This window comes from Stigmatopora argus, chromosome 23 (assembly GCF_051989625.1).
Source record: "Stigmatopora argus isolate UIUO_Sarg chromosome 23, RoL_Sarg_1.0, whole genome shotgun sequence".
Lineage (NCBI taxonomy): Eukaryota > Metazoa > Chordata > Actinopteri > Syngnathiformes > Syngnathidae > Stigmatopora > Stigmatopora argus.
In genome coordinates, this window is record NC_135409.1 from 3915001 (window position 1) to 3935178 (window position 20178).

At 45.9% G+C, this 20178-nt stretch overlaps 5 protein-coding genes across 10 annotated transcripts in view; 3 read left to right on the forward strand and 2 right to left on the reverse strand.

The window, feature by feature from the left end:
- LOC144069202 (protein O-mannosyl-transferase TMTC2-like) overlaps nucleotides 1-1441 on the forward strand; it is a 19609-nt gene extending 18168 nt beyond the window's left edge. Inside the window, exons 10-12 of the mRNA XM_077594382.1 lie at nucleotides 88-202; nucleotides 268-331; nucleotides 739-1441. Of these exons, the coding sequence (XP_077450508.1) occupies nucleotides 88-202; nucleotides 268-331; nucleotides 739-930 (371 nt within the window). The 3' untranslated portion in view covers nucleotides 931-1441. The remainder of the gene's footprint in view (nucleotides 1-87; nucleotides 203-267; nucleotides 332-738) is intronic.
- Nucleotides 1442-2103: 662 nt separating this feature from the next.
- Nucleotides 2104-4888, reverse strand: LOC144068949 (protein mono-ADP-ribosyltransferase PARP11-like). 4 transcript variants are annotated; one of them, XM_077593928.1, is made up of 7 exons: nucleotides 4580-4888; nucleotides 3702-3822; nucleotides 3562-3637; nucleotides 3419-3491; nucleotides 3183-3331; nucleotides 2937-3088; nucleotides 2104-2879 (listed from the first exon to the last, which is right to left on the reverse strand). In XM_077593928.1, the coding sequence occupies exons 1-7, from the start codon at nucleotides 4700-4702 to the stop codon at nucleotides 2563-2565; spliced, it is 1011 nt and encodes a 336-aa protein (XP_077450054.1). In that variant the 5' UTR covers nucleotides 4703-4888; the 3' UTR covers nucleotides 2104-2562. The 4 variants fall into 4 exon arrangements, with proteins under 4 accessions (XP_077450054.1, XP_077450055.1, XP_077450053.1 ...); XM_077593929.1 differs by having other exon boundaries at nucleotides 3183-3310; nucleotides 4580-4887; XM_077593927.1 differs by having other exon boundaries at nucleotides 3183-3491.
- A 1179-nt stretch (nucleotides 4889-6067) lies between these two features.
- Nucleotides 6068-11818, forward strand: LOC144069019 (sodium- and chloride-dependent betaine transporter-like). Its single transcript, XM_077594048.1, has 16 exons — nucleotides 6068-6140; nucleotides 6365-6566; nucleotides 6828-6962; nucleotides 7150-7290; nucleotides 7396-7513; nucleotides 7845-7898; nucleotides 8184-8313; nucleotides 8427-8561; nucleotides 9217-9320; nucleotides 9392-9516; nucleotides 9582-9694; nucleotides 9758-9895; nucleotides 10620-10722; nucleotides 10839-10939; nucleotides 11006-11152; nucleotides 11233-11818. The coding sequence occupies exons 2-16, from the start codon at nucleotides 6377-6379 to the stop codon at nucleotides 11383-11385; spliced, it is 1887 nt and encodes a 628-aa protein (XP_077450174.1). The 5' UTR covers nucleotides 6068-6140; nucleotides 6365-6376; the 3' UTR covers nucleotides 11386-11818.
- A 1548-nt stretch (nucleotides 11819-13366) lies between these two features.
- LOC144068964 (sodium- and chloride-dependent GABA transporter 1-like) lies at nucleotides 13367-18300 on the forward strand. Its single transcript, XM_077593964.1, has 15 exons — nucleotides 13367-13525; nucleotides 14124-14461; nucleotides 14529-14660; nucleotides 14755-14855; nucleotides 14928-15037; nucleotides 15110-15242; nucleotides 15505-15639; nucleotides 15712-15815; nucleotides 15882-16006; nucleotides 16077-16189; nucleotides 16366-16497; nucleotides 16941-17043; nucleotides 17109-17209; nucleotides 17375-17542; nucleotides 17637-18300. Exons 1-15 carry the CDS (start codon nucleotides 13506-13508, stop codon nucleotides 17730-17732), a joined length of 1911 nt encoding a protein of 636 aa, XP_077450090.1. The 5' UTR covers nucleotides 13367-13505; the 3' UTR covers nucleotides 17733-18300.
- A 15-nt stretch (nucleotides 18301-18315) lies between these two features.
- iqsec3a (IQ motif and Sec7 domain ArfGEF 3a) overlaps nucleotides 18316-20178 on the reverse strand; it is a 32495-nt gene continuing 30632 nt past the window's right edge. For 2 of the 3 annotated variants that reach the window (XM_077593959.1, XM_077593960.1), the window contains one exon: nucleotides 18316-20160. In XM_077593959.1, the coding sequence (XP_077450085.1) occupies nucleotides 19627-20160 (534 nt within the window). In that variant the 3' untranslated portion in view covers nucleotides 18316-19626. The remainder of the gene's footprint in view (nucleotides 20161-20178) is intronic. The other variant, XM_077593961.1, reaches the window with a different exon arrangement.

The window sequence follows — 20178 nt, forward strand, 5'->3', positions numbered from 1 at the left end:
TGGACTGAATGTCTGCAAGCGATAGACTCATCATAACTTTGGACACAAAACATCATCCCCAGAGGCTTGGTCGTTTTTGTCCCACAGGTCAGTTCCTGCTGGAGCAGTTACGACTCGTCGAGGCCGCAGAGATGGCGGAGAGGGCCGCCGAGTTGGAAAGCACAGAGTTCGACGTGGTCTTCAGCGCGGCGCATATGCTCAGGTTCGTGCCCACGACGTCTGTCCAGGATGTTCTCAATGGAGCGTTGACGGGGTTGTTCTTTTCAGACAAGCTATTTTGAACGAGGCAGCAGAGAGGCAGTACCAGCGTGCGGCCGGCCTACGACCAGACGTGAGTACGAGGTTTGCGGAAAACGCGACACGAATCAGTCACTTCGAAAGCGGTGTTCGCTTTTGATTGGGGATTTTGACTTTTACAGGAAGCCGTGTGGGTTTTGCGAATTTGTCGCTTTGCTAGCATCACTCTTCTTTCTAGTGACGGCCTGCTTGATTCCTTTTAAAACCTTGTAAAAAAGCTGTAAAAAATTCTCAATTTGCATAAATATTACTGCTACAATCCAACATTAATACCAACTAGTGCAGTGGCCAAGTTTTGAAATTGTTGCTAGTGTAACTGCTGCACCAATGCTGAAAAAAAGTAGACCAATAGGTTTAACTTTTGTTTAATTTGAATTTGTTGCTGCAAAAATAACTAATTTGGGTTGCTCCGTTGGCCAAATTTCCGCTTTTTTTTTTCAGTACCCGGCGGCTCTCATGAACCTCGGCGCCATCCTCCACCTGAACGGAAAGCTGACGGAGGCCGAGGACAACTACCTGCGAGCCCTGCGCCTCAAGCCCGACGATGCCATCACGCGTTCGAACCTGCGCAAGCTGTGGAACATCATGGAGAGGCAAGGGGTCGCCACCAGGATGGACCAACTTGACACTTGACTCAACGAGCGAAACTAAGAACTGAATATTTGATTTGCGACTGGAAGAAAACTGTGGTGCCAAAGCTTGTACGCCTTTTGTGCCCACAAAAAATATCGGCAATATGCCGGTAAGAACTCTTTGCACACGTGTTGTTTCACGTGTTATGATGTGTTAATTTATTAATATTATGTTGACTTGTGAAAGCCAATGAATACGTCGTACCATGCGACTGTGATACAAAGAAATTGCAGTTTTTTTATGCGACAGTAATTAAATCTTTTTTTCTATTTAAACAGAAATGGCCCCTCGAGAGTAAAGATTGTCACGCCCTTGTTTTGCAATAACTCAGAACCTGCTCTCTCACCATTGTAGCAGGCAGTCAGCCATCTTAAAAATAAAAGACAAATATCACTAAATCCATTAGTGGTAGAAAACAATACGTTTTTCATGTTTGTGCAATTTAAATGAGAGAACATCTCGCGTTTCATATGCAAAATGGAACCTTTTGTCCAGAATAAAGATGTTTGCCAACAAAGGTTTTGGTGAATCTTGCACTTTGAACACATTGAATGGTCTCATGACTTACTGTAACTCCACGCGTCTGCCAGGAAATCTTCGTACGGGAACTTCAGAAGCTTCTCCTCACATGTGGTTTGGATTCCCAGCGGGCAATAGGAGCAGCACCTGCCAGTTTTATTGCCTCACGTGATGCACACAAACAGGAAGGTGAAATATTTCCGCCATGCTCCTCTCCATCACAGTGGGCTACAAGAGCAACATTTGGTCTGGATCATTTATCTTTCCGTAAAGCACTTTTGAGGCCAATTGATCATTTTTTAGGGCACCGGAGCCATAGTATATACATTGTACGCCTGCCAAATATGCAGTTTTCAGGTTGACGCCGCATTGTCATCATAATTGAGTATTTGACTGGAATAATATGGAGATTCAACCAATCATTTACTGGTGTCAGTATTTTTAGGCCTTTATGCATTCGCATTTGGTTGGCATTTAAGTATTTTATGGGTGAAAAAGTATGTTAGCAATACCTAATTATGAAACGGAAATCAACATTTTATGAGTAACACCTTCCACTTGTAGAGCAAGTGTGATCACTTTTGGATAAACCGGAAAATTCAAGTTTGTCACACGCAAAATCCGCACAGATATAATAATTTGCACTCTTGAGAATTCCAAAGGGAAAAAAAACGTTTCTTTGTCACACAATGTGCAATTTACAGTAGACTTTTGAAGACATAGACTAAGTTTCTCTGAAACCATCGTTGGACTATTACACCACCTTGTGGCGAATTACTTTACTTCTTCCTCCTCTCAGGAACATTGAACACTGAAGAGACAAAGAAATGGAACATCTCAACAAGATGAATAGCGATGGACGCGTGGAGAAGCGGCATTCCATAGAGCGTGTACATAGAGACCATTAAGATGTGGTGGGTCAATATACAGTAAAAGTGCAAAACGGCCACCAGGGTTCGCGAGTTTTGCTCCATTGCAGTTTTTCCCCTCTTCTCTGCGTTTTGCATCAGTGTCCCATGTGTGAGTGCAACATATCACAGTCCTACCATGGTCCTCACCAAAGGCACTTGAAATCATTCACGCTCCACACCGGCACGGGATGGCGTCGCCAAGTCAGTAGAACTCGATCAGGTACTCCGGGTAGATCTGGTAGCTGTCGAAGACCACGTAGATCTTGGGGTTGGCCGTGTCGTCCACACAGCTGTCGAAGAAGTTGGTGAGGCTGGTGTCCTTGGAGGGCGGGCGGCAGTATTGCGGCTGGCCTAGAGTGTATTCGCCCACCAGCACCCTGGCTAAGAACATGCTCTTGTAGGGCGGCTCGCTGGCGAAGATGGCCGGCGCCAGCCCGTGGCGCTGCAGGTTGCTGTTGTGCTTGCTCGTGTTGTGACAGAACTTGCTGGAATACTTGGCGTCCCGGGCAAAGTAGCTGCCTGAGGAGGCAGAAACGTCGTCCTTGGAATCGTCCCACGCGGCGCGAGCGTGCGTACCTTTGCCGTAGACGCCCCCGTTGCTTCCCGTGAGCCGCCAGTCAAAGTTGAACATGCATATGGCCTGGATGTTGTTGCGGCCCGTGCCGTGGAAAAGCATGCGCTCCTCAATATCCAGAGCGCGCTTCACTTTCCTCAGCTGCGTTTTCTTCCTTTGGAAACGCCATGTAGACACAAGCATGAAGAAGGGGAGGAAAAAAATAAAATAAAAAGACGGTACACGGAGTCTCCCACAAGTTCACCGACCTGCAGAAAAACTCCCACAAGTCCAAGTTTTGGATCCTCTGGATGGCCTTGATGGGTCGATCCATGGTCCGTTCATACAGCCTGGTCACTTCTTTAAACTCATTGGTGTCTCTGCCCAACAGGACGAGCTGTTGCACGGGAGGGATAGCCTGTGTGGACCTCCGCGGACATTGTGCCGCTCCCTTTTCTGTGCATTTCTCAACCACAAAAGAGCGGCACGATACACAAATATGTACCTGAAAGGGCTCATCGGTGTTAATCCTCTCCCAGTGACAGGGCACAGGCAAGGCCAGGTTGTCGCAAATGAACCTGAAGATAAAGCCGGGGTTAAAGACCTGACAGGAGCACGTCGTGGCGCGAGGCAGAGCGCCGTTCTGACCTGAAACCGGTCGCCGAGTGGAGGGAGCGCTTGATTGGCCGCTGCTCCCCCGTCGTCAGGTTGACCTGTCTCATGACTACCGAGATATGAAACATGAGCGACGGGCGGGCTCGATTGACACGTCCGGTCAACCGTCGTACCCGAGAAGTTGAGGCGGTACGTGTACTTGGCCGTGTAGAACTCCATGACGCCGCGCTGGTTCCGGTTGTAACACTGCTCGATTTGAGCGCTGGTCACGGAGCAGTCGGCGCTCAGGTCCATCTGCCATCACACAAAGGCACGGTTGAGAATACAAAAAAATGCATCACATTCATAAACTAGTAATTTTGCATCCATTACTGCAGTCAAGCCAGCGGACGTTCGCATTTTCGTGGTCAAATGAGCGGAATGAGCTGAATGGTTCCAAAAAAGAAGTAGCAGAAAGAAGCCAGGCTAACAGAACAAACAAAGTTGTAAAAACATTAAAGTAAAAAGTACAAAGTAAAGTAAAAAGGAATGTATTAAGAAATATTCAAATGTAATATAAAAAAAGATAGAAAGGCTGTAAAACACAAAAAAACAAATAAGAGTGGACAGAGCTACTGCCACTGGCTGCCGCGTGACGGCACCATCTTGGAGAAAAAAAATAGTTAAATAATTTAGTAGTGTAGTTAAATGTGTGTTTTTTAATTGAGCTACTTTATTACATTTTGAAATTATGAGCTATACGGTGCTGTTTTTTGACTGTTGAGGGTATTTTTGAGGGTTTAAAGGCGAACACAAAGAAGTCACCATTTCTTCGCCACTTCTGTTTTGAATGGAATTACCGTAATGCTTGGTTTAAACGGACAACTATTTTGAGCATCCGCTCATTTTACCACGAAAACGCGAACGTCCGCAGTTATTTTTTTTTTGCACCCATAATACATTTCCTGAAATGTATCAATCGCACGCGATCGAAACATCCCTAGTATGCCCATACACTAGCATTATGAGAGAGGCAAAGGAAGTGTGATCCACGCGTTGACCTCTATCATACCTCAAACATGTGCCACACCCCACATTCGGCCAGGTAGAACCAGTACCAGTTGGGCTCTAGGGTGTCCATTTCCTCCACGTCAGGAGACTGAGACTCATCCTCGGCGATTCTGGTGGCCAGCATGATGTCAATCGATATACGAATGTCACAAGAACACACCGTCTGCTACTGAGGCGTCGGTGGACCAGCGTGGGGTTTGATGGGGTCTAGTCGGGCCATTTAGCTTCCTGGAGGATATCCGAAGGATAAAAGGATAAAATCTGCTGTTTTCAACCTCCACGTTCTTCTTCTTCTTTGTCTAGTGATCAACTACAGGCTAAAAGCACACATCGCGCTATGCTGCTCCCTTGTGGAGCAAAATCAGACCTAAGAATATTGACAGTAGAAAAAAAAACATTTTTTCTCATCTCACCTCATTTTCTGAACCGCTTTATCCTCATTAGGGTCGCAGGGGGTGCTGGAGCCAATCCCAGCTGTCTCCAGGCCAGAGGTAGGGGACACCCTGAATCAGTGGCCAGCCAATCACAGGGCACAAGGAGACAAAGGACAACCATTCACACTCACAACCATACCTAGGGGTAATTTAGTGTCCAATCAGCCTACCATGCATGTTTTTGGAATGTGGGAGGAAACCGGAGTACCCAGAGGAAACCCACACAGGCTCGAGGAGAAGATGCAAACTCCACACAGATGGACGTGACCTGGATTTGAACCGAGGACCCTAGAGCTGTGAGGCCGACACGCTAACCACTCGCTCCACTGGGCTGCCCACATTGATGTTTAAAAAAAATTAAATGCTAAAAAAACACATTAATTTTTTTAGCATTTAAATTATTTTCGCTTTCAAATCTTTCGACTTGGGTGCTTTATATGATTATGACTCCACATTCTCTCCACTTTATATACTCAAAACGTGTACAGAAATGTTTTTTGCGAGTCATTCTAAACCAATATTTTGGTTAGCTTTGATTAAAAGAAATTTTTGGTCTTTATCTAAAGAATATGTGTACGAAAATGAACAACAGCCTATTTTCGGTTGTTTTTAATCCTCGCAACATCCCCCAGAAAATGTCCTTACAATGCTCCGTCACCCATGCTTCACCAACTTTGGTTTCGGATTACATCCGGCAAAAAAAGAGGCTTTGAGAATTAATTTTCTCTCAGGCCTCAAAAGCTTGAAATCACAAATCACGAGAAGATAATTAGTGCCTTTGTGTGTGTAATTTTGCCCAGATTGATATTAAATAAACGAAAAAAATGCAACTTACTACTCTTGGCAGTGTGTAGTATAGCACATATCATATCATATAATGCGCTGCACTAATATATTTTCTCCTCTTTTTACTTTAATGATGCACAAAACATAATTTCATGCATTCCAACCAGCACAATTCCTCCTTGTCTTAGCCATGCATTGACTTTCTCCCCGTCTCTCTTTTTCCTCCCCCCAGATTTGCACATCCTCCAACAACACACCCCATTTCATAAGACATTTCCCACTCTTAGCTTTTGCCCACTCCTTCACTCGTGAAGGCTTCCAGCCAGGGTCCACTGCAAACTGGTAAGTTTCACGTCTTATTTCTCACCATTAGAACACACTCCTTATATCTGATTTCATATACTGTTAATTGCCTTTTGGCTGGATAATTGTTTTTTTTAGTTTTTTTTAATTATACAGCAATTGTAGTGCTTCCAAAAGCAATATTAACTCTGGAAATATGGATAAAACACAAGAAAATCATGAGTGCAGAAGTTATTGAGAGCTTTGTTATTTGTGAACAACAGAATCAAGGCAACATGACTGGAGAAATAACCGGAGGGGGTCCCACCAGACAGTCTGATCCAAACAAATTAGACACAGATGGAGGGGGAACAAGTAGGGGCGAATGGGCCAATAAGTATGAGTTTTTGTTCTCTATGACGGGAGTGATCATCAGCCTGGGAAACGTGTGGCGGTTCCCTTATCTGTGCTTCAAGAATGGTGGAGGTGAGGACCGTCTGCGCGAGTACGTGCGTAGGAGTTGGGGGGGGAACGCTGATCCCAATTGTTCACCCAAATCACTTCAAGATGTCTGATTCTACCCAATAAAAAACAAAATATCTTCTCACGCCTATTGAAATTTCACAAGCCATGTGGTTGTATTGCATGTCAAATTTAAAATGCTCGGCTTCCTAGCCGGTATTTGATTGGACGTCCATCGCCATGGATGGCAGTCAATGCGTGCAACATCTGTTGAATTTCCCCCAGGAGTCTTCCTCATTCCATACTTCCTATTCCTGGTCTTCGGCGGTATTCCCATCTTCTTCCTGGAGACGGCGCTAGGTCAGTATACCGGTCAGAGCACTGTCACCGCCTGGAGGAAGATTTGCCCCATGTTCCAGGGTGAGTTTTACGCACAACAAGGCTGTGATTTGTTGAATAAATTCAGAAACGTAATGTGCAGTTGTCATGGCAAACATTTGTGGCCCTCGGGACAAACACACTCATTAAAAGAGTCTTTGTCAACAAGGAAGGATCATTCTTCTTTTCAAAAACATGTGCCCAACATTAGTTTGTGTGTATATTGTAGGCGTGGGGGTGGCCTCGCTCATCATTGTCATCTACCAGAACATCTATTACATCGTGGTCCTGGCGTGGATACTCTTCTACCTATTCAGCTCCTTCCAGAGCCCGCTGCCGTGGTCCACGTGCGAAAACTGGTGGAACACCGGTGAGGAACATCTGCCTTCCATTAAAGCTAGGACCCCTAGAACATCGCAATCTTTACATCCAAGTCAAAAACGACCTTCCACTCGCTCCTCTACCCTCCCCGCAGATTATTGTCACGACCGATTGAGCCAGTACGCTAACCCGCATGCGTTCCACCCTGACGCCAACTGGTCCTTCCTCAACAACATGAGCACCTACGATTACTTCCACAACTTGAGCGAAATGTAAGTTGTCAACCGTGGATCGTTCCTTCTCTGGCCTCCTCTTACGGCTTAAGTATCAGGATTCTGCGGGGGAGAATTCCAAGATAAACAAAAAGGGAAGAAAGGTAGCCAAACTTTTCTGACTTGGATCAGCACCAAAGAACAATGGTCATAAATTTGTAGCAGGCCTTACGTGATCACTTGGATCTGCACCAATTTACATATTTGGGTAGATTTCTATCCAGCATGTAAAGCAATCCCATGTATGACACATTAAATGCTTGGCACGCATGAGAAAAAACGGGATTGTGATTTTACGTTGTTGAATCCCGATTCCACTGTATCTCCGCAGATCCCTGAACGAAACTTTCCTGATGGTCAAATCGGCCGAGGAGGAATTCTGGACGTGAGGAGAAAAGCACTCGCACCCACCACACCTGTTTTTGTTTTTGTTTTCACGCTACATTGACTGTAAACATGGATGAGAGAGGCGAAGGGGCCCCGAGTAGGAAATATTTTGATGTGATCCAGCTGCTCTACCAAAGCATTGGAAGCCTGTGCTGGTTCTTCTACATGTTTCAATGATTTAGTCAACATCTGGCTCCATTTATCGCCGCTTTCATGTGTTATACAATGTACCATGAATTGATTGATTTATTGACAGCGTGTTCCATTTGTGTGCTTCGCAAAGCAATCGCGTGTTGAGGATGTCCGAGTCCATGTCACTTGGCAAGGTGCACTGGGACCTGGCCCTGTGTCTTCTTCTGGCCTGGGTCGTATGCTACTTCTGCATTTGGAAGGGGATTAAATACATGGGCAAGGTTAGGAATTGATATTTTCATTATTACGCTTCCCGCTTGCGTATATTTCTTCTCATATGCTGCTTAAAATATCGCGGGAAAAAAATCGGAATATTTGACGCGCTATTTTGCAGGTGGTGTACTTAACAGCGAGCATCCCGTACCTGCTACTCATCATCCTCTTTTTCCGAGGGGTGTCGCTGCCCGGTGCTGGCGAGGGATTAAAATTCTATCTCTTGCCTGATTTCAACCGTCTGGCTAATGCAAATGTAAGACACACACACACACACATACACACACACACACACACACACACACACACACACACACACACACACACACACACGTTGACAAAGTAACATTTGATAGAAAATGGTGGGAAATGCACTTCTCTTGTTGTGTGTGTTAACAAACAAATACATAAAATGTTGTTGTGTGCGCTTAACCCAGTCTCAAAACGCCAGTTCTGTTCTTTCTATGGACAAGGATTGACATGTGCCAGCTTTTCGGAGTTCAAAAAGATTGGACGACCATTACAGCCAGTGGCCGCCAATCACTTAAAGCCCCTCATTGGGTCCCCTAAAACGTGTCCTGCTTTTGTCCTCCTGCCTCATTTCCGCTCCCAAGCTTTCTTCCCCAACAAGAAAATAAACAGAGAAAGTGATCTGGGATTTGTCAAGCGCCTTGAGGCCCCCCCAAGCCCCAAGTATGTCATTACTACTAAATGCCTAACCCCCCAGAGGGGAATAACGCTCTGTACACTGGTGGACGAATGGCATGCTTGAACACAATAGGAACATGTGTTCCAGGATTCAAAGAGGAGGTTGAAGGCCTCAGAAGGCTGAAACGGATAACTTGAAGTGTAGTAAAATGGAGGCAAACCTTCTGATAACGTCACGTCTTTTATCGTTACGCCTTCTCTAGGTTTGGCTGGACGCCGGCACTCAGGTGTTTTTCTCCTACGCAGTCTGCCAGGGAGTTTTAACGTCTCTTGGAAGCTACAACAAGTACAACAACAATTGCTACAGGTACAAAAGTACAGGCGCTACCACCACGTTTCAAGTTATACGATTGCTCACGGGTATGTCCCCTGGAACAGGGACTGCGTGGCACTCTGTCTTCTGAACAGCGTGACAAGCATCTTCTGCGGTTTTGTGGTCTTTTCCGTCTTGGGCTTCATGGCACTCAGTTTGGACGTGGGGATCGATGACATCGTTCAGAGCGGTGGGTTCAATTGTTCGCATTTGTTGCTATTGGCGCTGATGCAAAACAAATCTGGCTTTCTGCAGGTCCGAATTTGGCCTTTATCATCTACCCCAAAGCCCTCTCGATGCTGCCCGGTTCCACTTTTTGGACCGTTCTCTTCTTCCTCATGATGCTCTTTCTGGGTTTGGACACTCAGGTAAGTCAAGTCACTCACTCTGTGAAGACCCCAATAAAAAGCGTCGCTGTTTTCACCTGACAGTTTTTGTGCGTGGAAAGCCTCGCGACGTCCGTGGTGGACTTGTTCCCCCGACAGCTGAGGAAGCGCTACGCTCGGGAGATCCTGGTTCTGGTGATTGCCGGGGTCTGCTTTCTGTTGGGCCTGCCACTTATCACTGAGGTGTGTAGAAGGGGGCGGGGCTGAAAAAGAAAGTTACAACTCGTTGCAATGTGTGGTTTTTGTGTGAAATGTTTTTTGAACTGGAATTTTCACAGAGGTGCGAAGAATTTTGAAAACCAGTACGTCTTTCTCAAAAGATTACTGTAGTATTGTAGATAATTTTATAAATGCATTTAGAGCAGTGGTCTCCAAACGACTCCGCAAAAGGCCGCAGAGGGTGCAGGATTTCTTTGCAACTCAACGGGATGACATCTTTTCAGCAATCTGGTGCAATCAGTTGATCGCAGTCAGGTGCTGCTTGTTTTAGCAGAAACCTCATTGGTTAACCGGTGTGCTGGATCGGTTGGAACAAAAACCGATTTAGAGGATCGTATACATCAGGGGTCAGGAACCATTTTGACAGAGAGAACCAGAAACAAATCATATGTTTAAATGTTATTCCTTGAGAGCCATACTCAGAATTTAAAAGTCAAAATACAGGAAAATGTGTGCTTTTTTGTCATTTCAACACTGAAAGTAGACAAAAATTGCACTTGCATTTGAACAACATTGTTACGCTGTTGCTAATCACTGAGTATCAATGAGTGTATACATTCACAAGGGAATAAAAATCTAAATTAACAAAAATAAACAATGATGATGACTGCGCTTGAGGCCATCAGAAGAGCCGTATATAGCTTGTGAGCCCTAGGTTCGCCAATACTGTTTCGTTTCTATTTTAAAGGGAGGGATCATGCTCTTCCACCTGATTGACAGCTTCGGACCAAGTACCACGAGTCTGCTCATCATCGGCTGCTTTGAGAGCATCGTCATCGGCTGGGTGTACGGTAGGCGACCTCCTCGACGATCGCTGACAGCCCTCCCAGTCCGGACAGATTGAACATCTGTCGCCGTCAGCGGCGGGGAACGAATTAGCAAACGGACTCATTTGAAACCATCGCAGGCGCCGATCGTTTCCTGGACAACATCGAGGACATGATCGGCTACCGGCCGTCCGTGGTGATCAAGTACTGCTGGTTGTTCATCACGCCACTCCTTTGCGTGGTGAGTGTTTTTTCCCCGTACGCTTCCCCGTGTCAGCGTCGCATATGATTGTCCGATTAATTTCAGGTCACCATGCTGTACGACCTGGTCAATACGCACTCGTTCATGGTTTACGACTACCAAATGGGCACGTGGGCCTTGCCGGTGGGGGCCTTGCTCATCCTCACGCCGCTCATCTGCATCCCAGGGTTCATCCTTATCACTTTGTGGAGGGTGAGTGCTCGCCACCCGTAAATGTACGCTGTAGGTGTGCTCCATAGGTATTCACAGTTCCTCTCTTCTCATCCAATCAGACTCCCCGCAGCATGACGACGCCGTCTTCCGACCTACGCCAAGCTAAGCCTCACAACCCCGTCTTGACGGTGTGCGGCAGAGTCGTCCACAGACCCGACCGCGCGCGAGAACATGACGACAAGATGGCGGCGATGGAAGTCACGGGCGTTTAATGGGATAACAGCAAAAAATGTTTTTGCAGAGATGCAGGACTTCAAAAGAGAACCGCTCTTTTTTTTACACAATTAAGTAGTAGCAGATGATCGTGTTTCAGTGTCATGTACATATTGTAAACAATGTTTTATCTTCTTGCTGACAGTGTCACAGACCTTTTATCTGTGAGAAGCTTTCTAACTTCCTTAACATGATACCAGTGTATAGTGTATTGTTTATAAATCTGTGACATAATCAATCAGTGCCGCACACTCAATGTTTGGCGTGACGCCGAGAGCGCTCGTGTGTGTATGATGTGACGATTGATGCGGGACGATTATCCCTGGTGCTCCCATGCTTGTTCACATGCTGGACTGTACGACACCTTCATGCAAATGCATTTTGTACAGTTCGTGATCAATTGTATAAACTTCAAACTCTTCAAATTTAGAACATGTTTGTGCTCCTTTTGTGTCTGATAAAAGAAAGATGGATTGCTAGTTGCCTTAGCGACCAGAATTTTATTTTTAATGAGGGTCTTGGCATAAATAGATGAGTTAGATGCAGCACATAAAAGTAACCCACTTCTATTCTAATAGATATTTTTCATTTAATATATGTATACACGTTTATATACAAATGTGTATATAATAATGTATATATAAATATATATACACTCATTTTTTTCCAGATCATTCATGTACATGCTATATTTAAGAAATCCCTCTGACATGACAAAATGGACAGAAATAAATACAATTCCACTATAGCAAATAACGGATAATAAGCACATTCCTGGTACATTAACATGTCTTATAATACAAAGCATATAAAAGGTGTCTCACGTCCAATTTCTATAACAGAAGAGTGAGCACTCTCACGAACGGACTTTAAAATAACGAAACGAAATCCCATTGAGGAGCCTAACATTATCGCCAACGTCTCGCAGCAAGATGGCCGCCCGACTCGCAACTGTCAAAGCCGTTTTGCGTCGGTGTGTTTACGTGACGCCGATGCGGCTCCATTCTGATTTAGCAATGTGTAGATGCCGCTGCCCAAGACATGAGCAAAAGTTCAAGTGAGAGTGACTGACGGCTTCGGTCTTGTGATGTCATTAAATCGAAATGTATTTTCACACAGGCGCCCAGTTGTCTCTCAGCAGCATTGGGGCCAGGAACATTCGTGACCGCGGGGCAGCCGACTGCTCCTTAGACTTTGGGACTTCTTTCATGACATGTAGAATAAACAACGGGCAGTTAACACAGAGCTCCATTAACACAAATGCACTGCCTGGAGATACCAGTAACTTCTGAGTTTTTCTAAGTCAGCGTGCAGTCGGCATCGCTCGGACATGTCACATGTCGGATTTATGATTCCGTTGGGTTTAAGGAAAACAAACAGTGGTATGATGTGGATTTCCCAGTATACGGTAGAATTCGGGAGATGCACAACTCTCTCAATTCTTGCCTCAGATTTTGCTTAAATCGTGGCACGGCATCCAAAAATCACGTCTTCCACTGCTTTCAAAAATGTTTTTTGGAACAAGAATTCAGGAACGTTCATCGTCTTCCTTTCCAATGTCTATTCAAGCTCAATGCATTTAACAGGTTCCCATCAAAACAACTTCTCGAAACGCACCCACGGAATTGTCCAGATTGAAAATTGAGAATGAACCAAGGGAGAACTAATTCCAACACATTTCACCTTCACATTGCCGTGAAAACGAGAACAAAAGAACAAACCACACCGACCTTCACCTCGGTTTGCCCCAACACTCAGTGTTGACCTCGACGGTCTGATTCCTTCATTTCCCCAAACTCGACACCAGATGAGGGCCTTTTCCTATCTGGGAAAACCATGGCAACCACACTGGTGAGTGTAAAACGTGCACAAAGCAATGTGATCGGCGTGTCCCACATGGCCCCCGGGGGCCTAGGCACTGAGCTGTAATCAAAGCAGGCACACAGGTCGAACTTTATTAGCGAGCACTCGATAGCCCAGGCTAACAAGGACGAGAAGCGCCGCGCCGACACGGCAGAAAGAGCGAGCGAGGAATGCCGGAGTGGTCTTCTCGGGCATCCAACAACCTTCCCAGGGCTGAGCGACAATTTCTTCGTTGCCCTTTGTATCGGAGAGGTTAATGAGGAGAACATCTTGCAGGTAGGCACCCGTCAAGTGGAAAGAGACAAAAGATGGGTTTCATTGGGATGTGGTAGTCATCTTTTTTTTTTTTTTTTTAATGGCAGCAACTCGAAATCTGCTTTATTTGATGGTGATAAGTCATTTTACGTAAGAATGCAGGGGCTTTGATCCAAATTGAATAGACATTTCAGTCCGACTCTTCTTCCGCATTAAAAAGTCATCTAAATTTCAAGCGCGGATCGTCTGCACCAATGCGCAAAGCTTTTGGTGAGCATCAATCAGCACGCACCTTTAAATATCGCAGCTTTGAGTGCACATTGGAATAAATTGAACGCCGAGTGCAGTGATCAAATGAAACGCGGCAATGTGAATTTTCTAGGCCAATCAATCACCCGCAAACGTTTTCCTCTCTGCGTGCCAACTTCCACTTTGTATGATATCATCCACACATGGAACACAGGATATTGCAGTTAGTCTATCGAGTTAGTGACCGAGATTAGCATTTTCTTCTAATGCTTCACGTCATTGACAGCAATGGTCTGATGAACACTTTTCTACACCAACATGCAGAAATAAAAAAACAAACAAACAAACGTGGAAATGTGGCTTCTCCCAGGCACACAAGGTGTTTGAATCTGTTCACCAAAGAACCAAAATTCAGCGAGAAGGTCTCGCGAGTCCTAAGGATCTGCTCTCTCAGTGGCGATCCTGCCGTGGGCAAGACCGGGCAGAGTACGGTGGTCTTCAACGCCCCAAGTGACATCAAGCAAGCGGTTCCCTTTGAAGAAATGGAGCAGGCCGTCCCCCCCGTGGACCAAAAGAAGCCAAAAGAGGAGCCCCCAGACCGAGGCAGCTGGAAGGGAAAGTTTGACTTTCTACTCTCGTGCGTGGGGTACGCCATCGGCTTGGGGAACGTCTGGAGGTTCCCGTATTTGTGTGGCAAAAACGGTGGAGGTAAGATCTGGCATCAGGGATCCAAATCCCCCAATTTTGAACTCCTGAACTTCTGATTCCTATCAAGGAGCTTTCTTGATACCATATTTCCTGACTCTGGTGTTTGCTGGGATACCACTCTTCCTACTGGAGACATCGCTAGGACAGTTTACTTCAGTGGGAGGTCTGGGAGTGTGGAAGCTGTTGCCAATGATGAAGGGTAAAGACAGTGAATGGAATATTCCATAGAGAATACTCAAGTTTATTTAGGATATGGACTCCGTGCAGATTGATTTTGTTTCGGGGGTCTGCAGGTGTGGGTTTGGCCGCAGTGGTTCTGTCCTTTTGGCTCAACATCTACTATATCATCATCATAGCCTGGGCTCTCTACTACTTGTTCAACTCTTTTGGTTCGGTACGTTGGAAATGAGATGTTCCCCAAAGCTTTTGTTGCCCGATTGATAATTTCCCGCCTTTGCTATTCAAGGAGCTGCCTTGGCAAAACTGCGACAATCCCTGGAACACGGACAAGTGTTTCTGCAACTACAGCCTGAAGGACACCACCAACCTGACCAGCGCGGTCACAGAGTTTTGGGAGTCAGTCCAATGACCTTTGCGCTACCTTACCGAGAAGTGAGTGACCGTAACGTCGCCTTTTGTGGTTTGCAGGCGCAACATGCACCAGCTGTCCAGTGGTCTGGAGGAGCCCGGGGAGATTCGCTGGCCCCTGGTGGGCACCCTAGCGCTCGCCTGGATCCTGGTCTACTTTTCAATATGGAAGGGAGTGGAGTGGACGGGAAAGGTCAGGTTTATCTTGTACAATCTTTCAAAGTGATTGACAAGAGCCAGTGAAAATTATTTGGCTGGGGGTTTTCGTCATTTCTCGTTGGAGGATTAACGTTGACGACCCGGAGTAGATAAGAAAAAATCAATTTTAGCACTGAGTAAAAGTTGGAGCAACCTTTGCCAGATGTTAATTAGAACCAAACGATGGGGAAGAGATAGGAGATGGATTTCAGACTGAGCTAAAAGAGCTGCAAATGTCCTTTTTTTGCTCAAATCAGGTGGTGTATTTCTCCGCTACCTATCCTTACTTCATGCTCTTCATCCTTTTCTTCCGAGGGGTCACCCTACCTGGAGCCATCGACGGCATCCGTTTCTACATCACCCCGGACTTCAAGAAGCTCATCAGCTCAGAGGTGTTAAAAACCCAATTTTGATGCTGCGCTTTCACGTAAACTGTTTTTGGAATATTTGAGGACACGTTTCAGGTATGGCTGGACGCCGCCACTCAAATCTTCTTCTCCTACGGCCTGGGTCTTGGCTCACTCATCGCACTGGGGAGCTACAACAGCTACAATAACGACGTCTACAAGTATGGCCACATCGCAACCTGATTATCCGCTAACCAAATTCTTTTCATCCGTTTTTTTCGTTTCAGGGACTCCATCATCGTGTGTTGCATCAATTCCTTCACCAGCATGTTTGCCGGCTTCGTCATCTTCTCCATTGTGGGTTTCATGTCGTACATCACCAAGAGGCCCGTTCAGGAGCTGGCCGCTTCAGGTGTTTGTTTGATTTGTCGGACTTGCGTGGGGCAGAATGGTAAAAACACATCGTTTACGAAAAATGACAGGTCCCGGCCTGGCATTTTTGGCGTACCCTCAGGCGGTCACGCAGCTTCCCATGTCGTCTCTATGGGCCATCCTCTTCTTCTCCATGCTAATGATGTTAGGCTTGGACAGCCAGGTATGTAGTAATTCTTCTACTATGAATACTGAACACACACACACACACACACACTCAGGGGAGTTTGTTTCAGACTCTCCGATTGCTCAACCTTTTTGCCAATCTGAGGCCCAGGCCTGATTCCATCCACATCACCCCCCTAAGCTCCGCCCCTGATTTCTGTTGTATCCGAACAGTTCTGCACAGTGGAAGGTTTCATCACGGCTCTGATGGACGAGTATCCCTTATTCCTAAGAAAGCGAAAGAAGGTGTTCATCCTGATCGTTTGCTTCGTGTCCTTCATCATCGGGTTCTCCAACATCACACAGGTAGAAGGATTACACCAGGGGTAGGGAACCTATGGCTCGGGAGCCACATGTGGCTCTTTCGATGGGTGCATCTGGCTCTTCGCTAACCTGTGAGCTAAAATATGGAAACCGTTGGTGATAGAGCTCAGATAGTACGTCCAGTGCTGCTTTAATCTTCATTTTTTTGCATTATCTAGAATGCATACTCTCATTGGTTAGCAACTGCGTAAGAATGTTGTCAAAACTATTCCGTTTTTTTCCACTTTAAAACTGGTGAAATGACTAAAATAAAAGACACCCATTTACATGTATTTTGACTTTTAAATTCGGAGTATGGCTCTCAAGGAATAACGTTAGAAAATATGAATTGTTTATGGCTCTCTTCGTCAAAAAGGTTCCCGACCCCTGAATTACACCAAATAGCCATCCATGTGCGGGCTGAATTTGCCACGTGTTTCCCACAGGGCGGCCTGTACGTTTTCAAGCTGTTCGATTACTACTCGGCTAGCGGAATGTGCCTCCTCTACCTCGTCTTCTTCGAGACTGTCTCCATCGCCTGGCTCTACGGTAGGTGAGTTTCGACGCTCGACCTCGACCGCCCTGACGACGGAACGATCTGCCGCCCGCCGCAGGAGCCGAGAGGTTCTACAAAGACATCGAGGACATGATCGGCTACCGGCCCTGCGTTTGGTGGAAGCTCTGCTGGAAGTTTTTCACCCCGCTCATCTGCCTGGTAGGCGGGCGAGAAATGATTTTATTGACTCGACCTTTGTGACGCTAAGCTTTCGCTGCCGTGTTGTCACTCAATCAAATTGGCCTCAATCCTCCTTTGTGAGAAGTGATTAGGGGGAATCATTCTACTTTTTTTCCCCGTTGTGTAATGCGTCTCGAATATCAGGGCGTGTTTACCTTCAGCGCTGTGGAGATGAAACCCCTTACTCTGGGCAAGTACGTTTACCCTGTGTGGGGTCAAACCATTGGCTGGTTCATGGCCTTGTCCTCCATGGTGCTGATCCCGGGCTACGTCGTCTACTTGCTGTACATCACGCCGGGGAGCATCGAGGAGGTCCGCCTTCACCCCCTGCCCCTTTACTTGCCCTACTCGGAAATGACGCAGAGTTAACGATAACAAAAAAATATTGTTCTTTTGCGACCTTTAGCGCTGGAAGAGGATGACGACGGCGCTGCAGGAAGACAAACCAGCGGGTCACGACGTTTTCACGAACACTGGGAATGTTGGTGAAGCCCGGGTCTAGCCCCCTTTTTTTCCTCTTCCCTAAAATAATAAATCACATTGGGACAGATTTAGTGACATTTGAAACTTGGATGTAGCACCTTATTCAAACATTTGACTATTCAAAACAGGAATTCCAGGCCGTGTATATAAACATTACATTATGATACACATATAAATACAACATTATTATTGTCTTATGGAAAGATGTAAAGTAGCAACGTATAACATTTACTGGTAGCCATGTAAATATATTTTAGCAAATTATCTTTTTATTATGCAGGTTAGACTATCGGCTAAAATGAATGAAGGAATCTTTATTGAACAATCCTTCATTTGCAGCCACCCCTCCCAGCTCAAACGGATTGGACGTCTACTGGTCATTAACTCTTTTAAATTCTTTCAAATCATATAACCTGACCAGAAAATATTTTAATTCAAAACGAAAAACATCGTGACTTCAAGTTTCCTGCGGTATTTGAATGTTTAAAATGTCATTTTAATTGAATATGCCTTGTAAAGATAAGTGGAACGGAAAATGAATGAATGTAAATATCAATTAATGCTGTATAAAACCTTCAAAAATCACACTTTAGAAACATGGCTGGACTGGAATGATATTTAATAGCATGATATACTGCAAAGACATTTCAAGAGGAATTCAAACGTGGGAAGTGATGCCTCAATTCCTATTTAGCTTGGATGATTTTTTTTTTAACATTAAATGTGAACTCCCCAATATGTTGTAATCAGGTCATTCATGGATCAGTGCACTTGTATTTATGGGAGAGCCCTTTGGTCAGTTTCCTGTCCTAAATGCTACATTGGTTGCCATGGTAACACTCCATACACGCACACACGTAGAAAGCATCTCCCAAGAAAATATGCCAACCACGGAGGGGACAAAAAGACCTGAAATGTTATTAAAATGTCCATCTCCGTTTTGAATGGGGCCAAAATCCAATATTTAGTTGTTTTTTTGGTTAAGAAAATGTATTTCCCATTCATGTGATCAAACTTAATTCAATCATGCACCAAAACATACGCTGGTGAGAACATGCCAAAAAATTGGGGGAAAAATAAGCTCAGGTTTGTCGAGGCAACAAATGTTGTCAGCTCAGTGGAAACTAAAGCTCACTTAGGGTCATGGTCTTTTTAATGCATAAAAGATGAGAATTGGGGCATCGGCGGACCCCTTTCGGAGTGAAGGTCATCTTATTAAGAGGTCGCTTGTCCCTTTTAAAATGTGATATTTACAATCCACGCTTGGGGACAATTAATCAGATAAGGGCCCGGCTAGTATTATCAGCATTTGTCGGCCCTGGTAGCTGTTGTTTATTCATTGTATTTCTTCCTTTAGGAGGATAAATGTCCTGCGATAGATAAGCAGATATGATCAGACAAACACGGAAAATGGGTGGCAAATACGCACAGAGCTTAAAAAAATAAAGGAGGAAATTCGAGATTCCCTGAAAAAGCAAAGAAGCGTCATTTTCCTCAACTTCGGAGGAAAACATGGCGGCCACAGTGCATCTCACTTCGCAAGTCTGTATTAAATAGAAGCAGCTCACTTCCTCAAGCAGCAAAAAGAGAAAAAAAAAGTCAGCGTGGGAGCAAATGTCCGTCCATCCATGGAGAGTAAAGTTTGGAAGTGCTTCTTTTCGCCATTTTTAACAACACTTGCTTTTTGGCACGAGTCATGGGTGAGGGTATTTCCGCTTTTTGATTCCTATAAAGGTGTTCAATTGCTTTTGAAAAGTCAAGCGTTATCTATTCACCAGATTGCCTGGCTGTATTTTTAAAATCTAAGCATAAATATAATTAAAGAAGTGCTCTCTTAATTCATCTGATGATATTTTTCATCCGTATGTACAGTTTGTACCGTTAAAGAGTGGGGTTCGCGAAATGATTTCTATTTACACCATGCTCCGAGAGCCGCTAGGGGTCCGATGCAGACCGAGGCCCGCTTCCGGGGGGATGTACTGGTGCGGGTGGTTGTACGGTGGAGGGGGCGGAGGCAGAGGGGGCCGGTGGCCACCTTCGGCGACGCTTTGCGAGGAGCCGGGCGAGCGCAGCGGCGTGGACGTGGCCGATTGGCTCATCTGGTAATGCTGGTGGTAGTGATGCGGGTGGTAGTGCGGGTAAGGGAGGGTGTGGGCGTGTGCGGGGGCGTGGCTGAGGAAGGCCTCCACGCGGGCGTGGCCGCCGTTGTCCAGCATGATGACCTTGACGATCCTCTGACACTGGATGAGCGCTTCGGGCCGAAGGTCGGCCACGCTGGCGGCGGGCTGAGGGTGCGACCAGCGGACCGGGGCGCTCGGGGCGCTCGGGGCTTGGGGCGAGGCGGCCTGCCCCGGGCGGAAGAGCGGCTCCCCCCCGGGGTTAAGAAGCCCCACGCTCTCGGGACTGCTGCTGAGCTGGTACGTCTGAAGCCTGTTGTGAATTGACACCTAGTTTAGAAAACAGCC

Bases quoted from the DNA above. Each gene is read 5' to 3' on its own strand.
- LOC144068964 (XM_077593964.1), top strand. From the start codon at position 13,506: ATGAGGAGAACATCTTGCAG. The intron at 14,856-14,927 runs GTACGTTGGAAA...TTGCTATTCAAG, and splicing joins TGTTCAACTCTTTTGGTTCG to GAGCTGCCTTGGCAAAACTG. The intron at 16,007-16,076 runs GTGTTTGTTTGA...GAAAAATGACAG, and splicing joins TCAGGAGCTGGCCGCTTCAG to GTCCCGGCCTGGCATTTTTG.
- LOC144068949 (XM_077593927.1), bottom strand. From the start codon at position 4,702: ATGCTGGCCACCAGAATCGCCGAGGATGAGTCTCAGTCTCCTGACGTG. The intron at 3,823-4,579 runs GTATGATAGAGG...GTGTGATGGCAG, and splicing joins GGGTGTGGCACATGTTTGAG to ATGGACCTGAGCGCCGACTG. The intron at 3,089-3,182 runs GTCGGTGAACTT...GCGTTTCCAAAG, and splicing joins TTGTGGGAGTTTTTCTGCAG to GAAGAAAACGCAGCTGAGGA.
- LOC144069019 (XM_077594048.1), top strand. From the start codon at position 6,377: ATGACTGGAGAAATAACCGGAGGGGGTCCCACCAGACAGTCTGATCCA. The intron at 8,562-9,216 runs GTAAGACACACA...CGCCTTCTCTAG, and splicing joins ACCGTCTGGCTAATGCAAAT to GTTTGGCTGGACGCCGGCAC. The intron at 9,321-9,391 runs GTACAAAAGTAC...CCCCTGGAACAG, and splicing joins TACAACAACAATTGCTACAG to GGACTGCGTGGCACTCTGTC.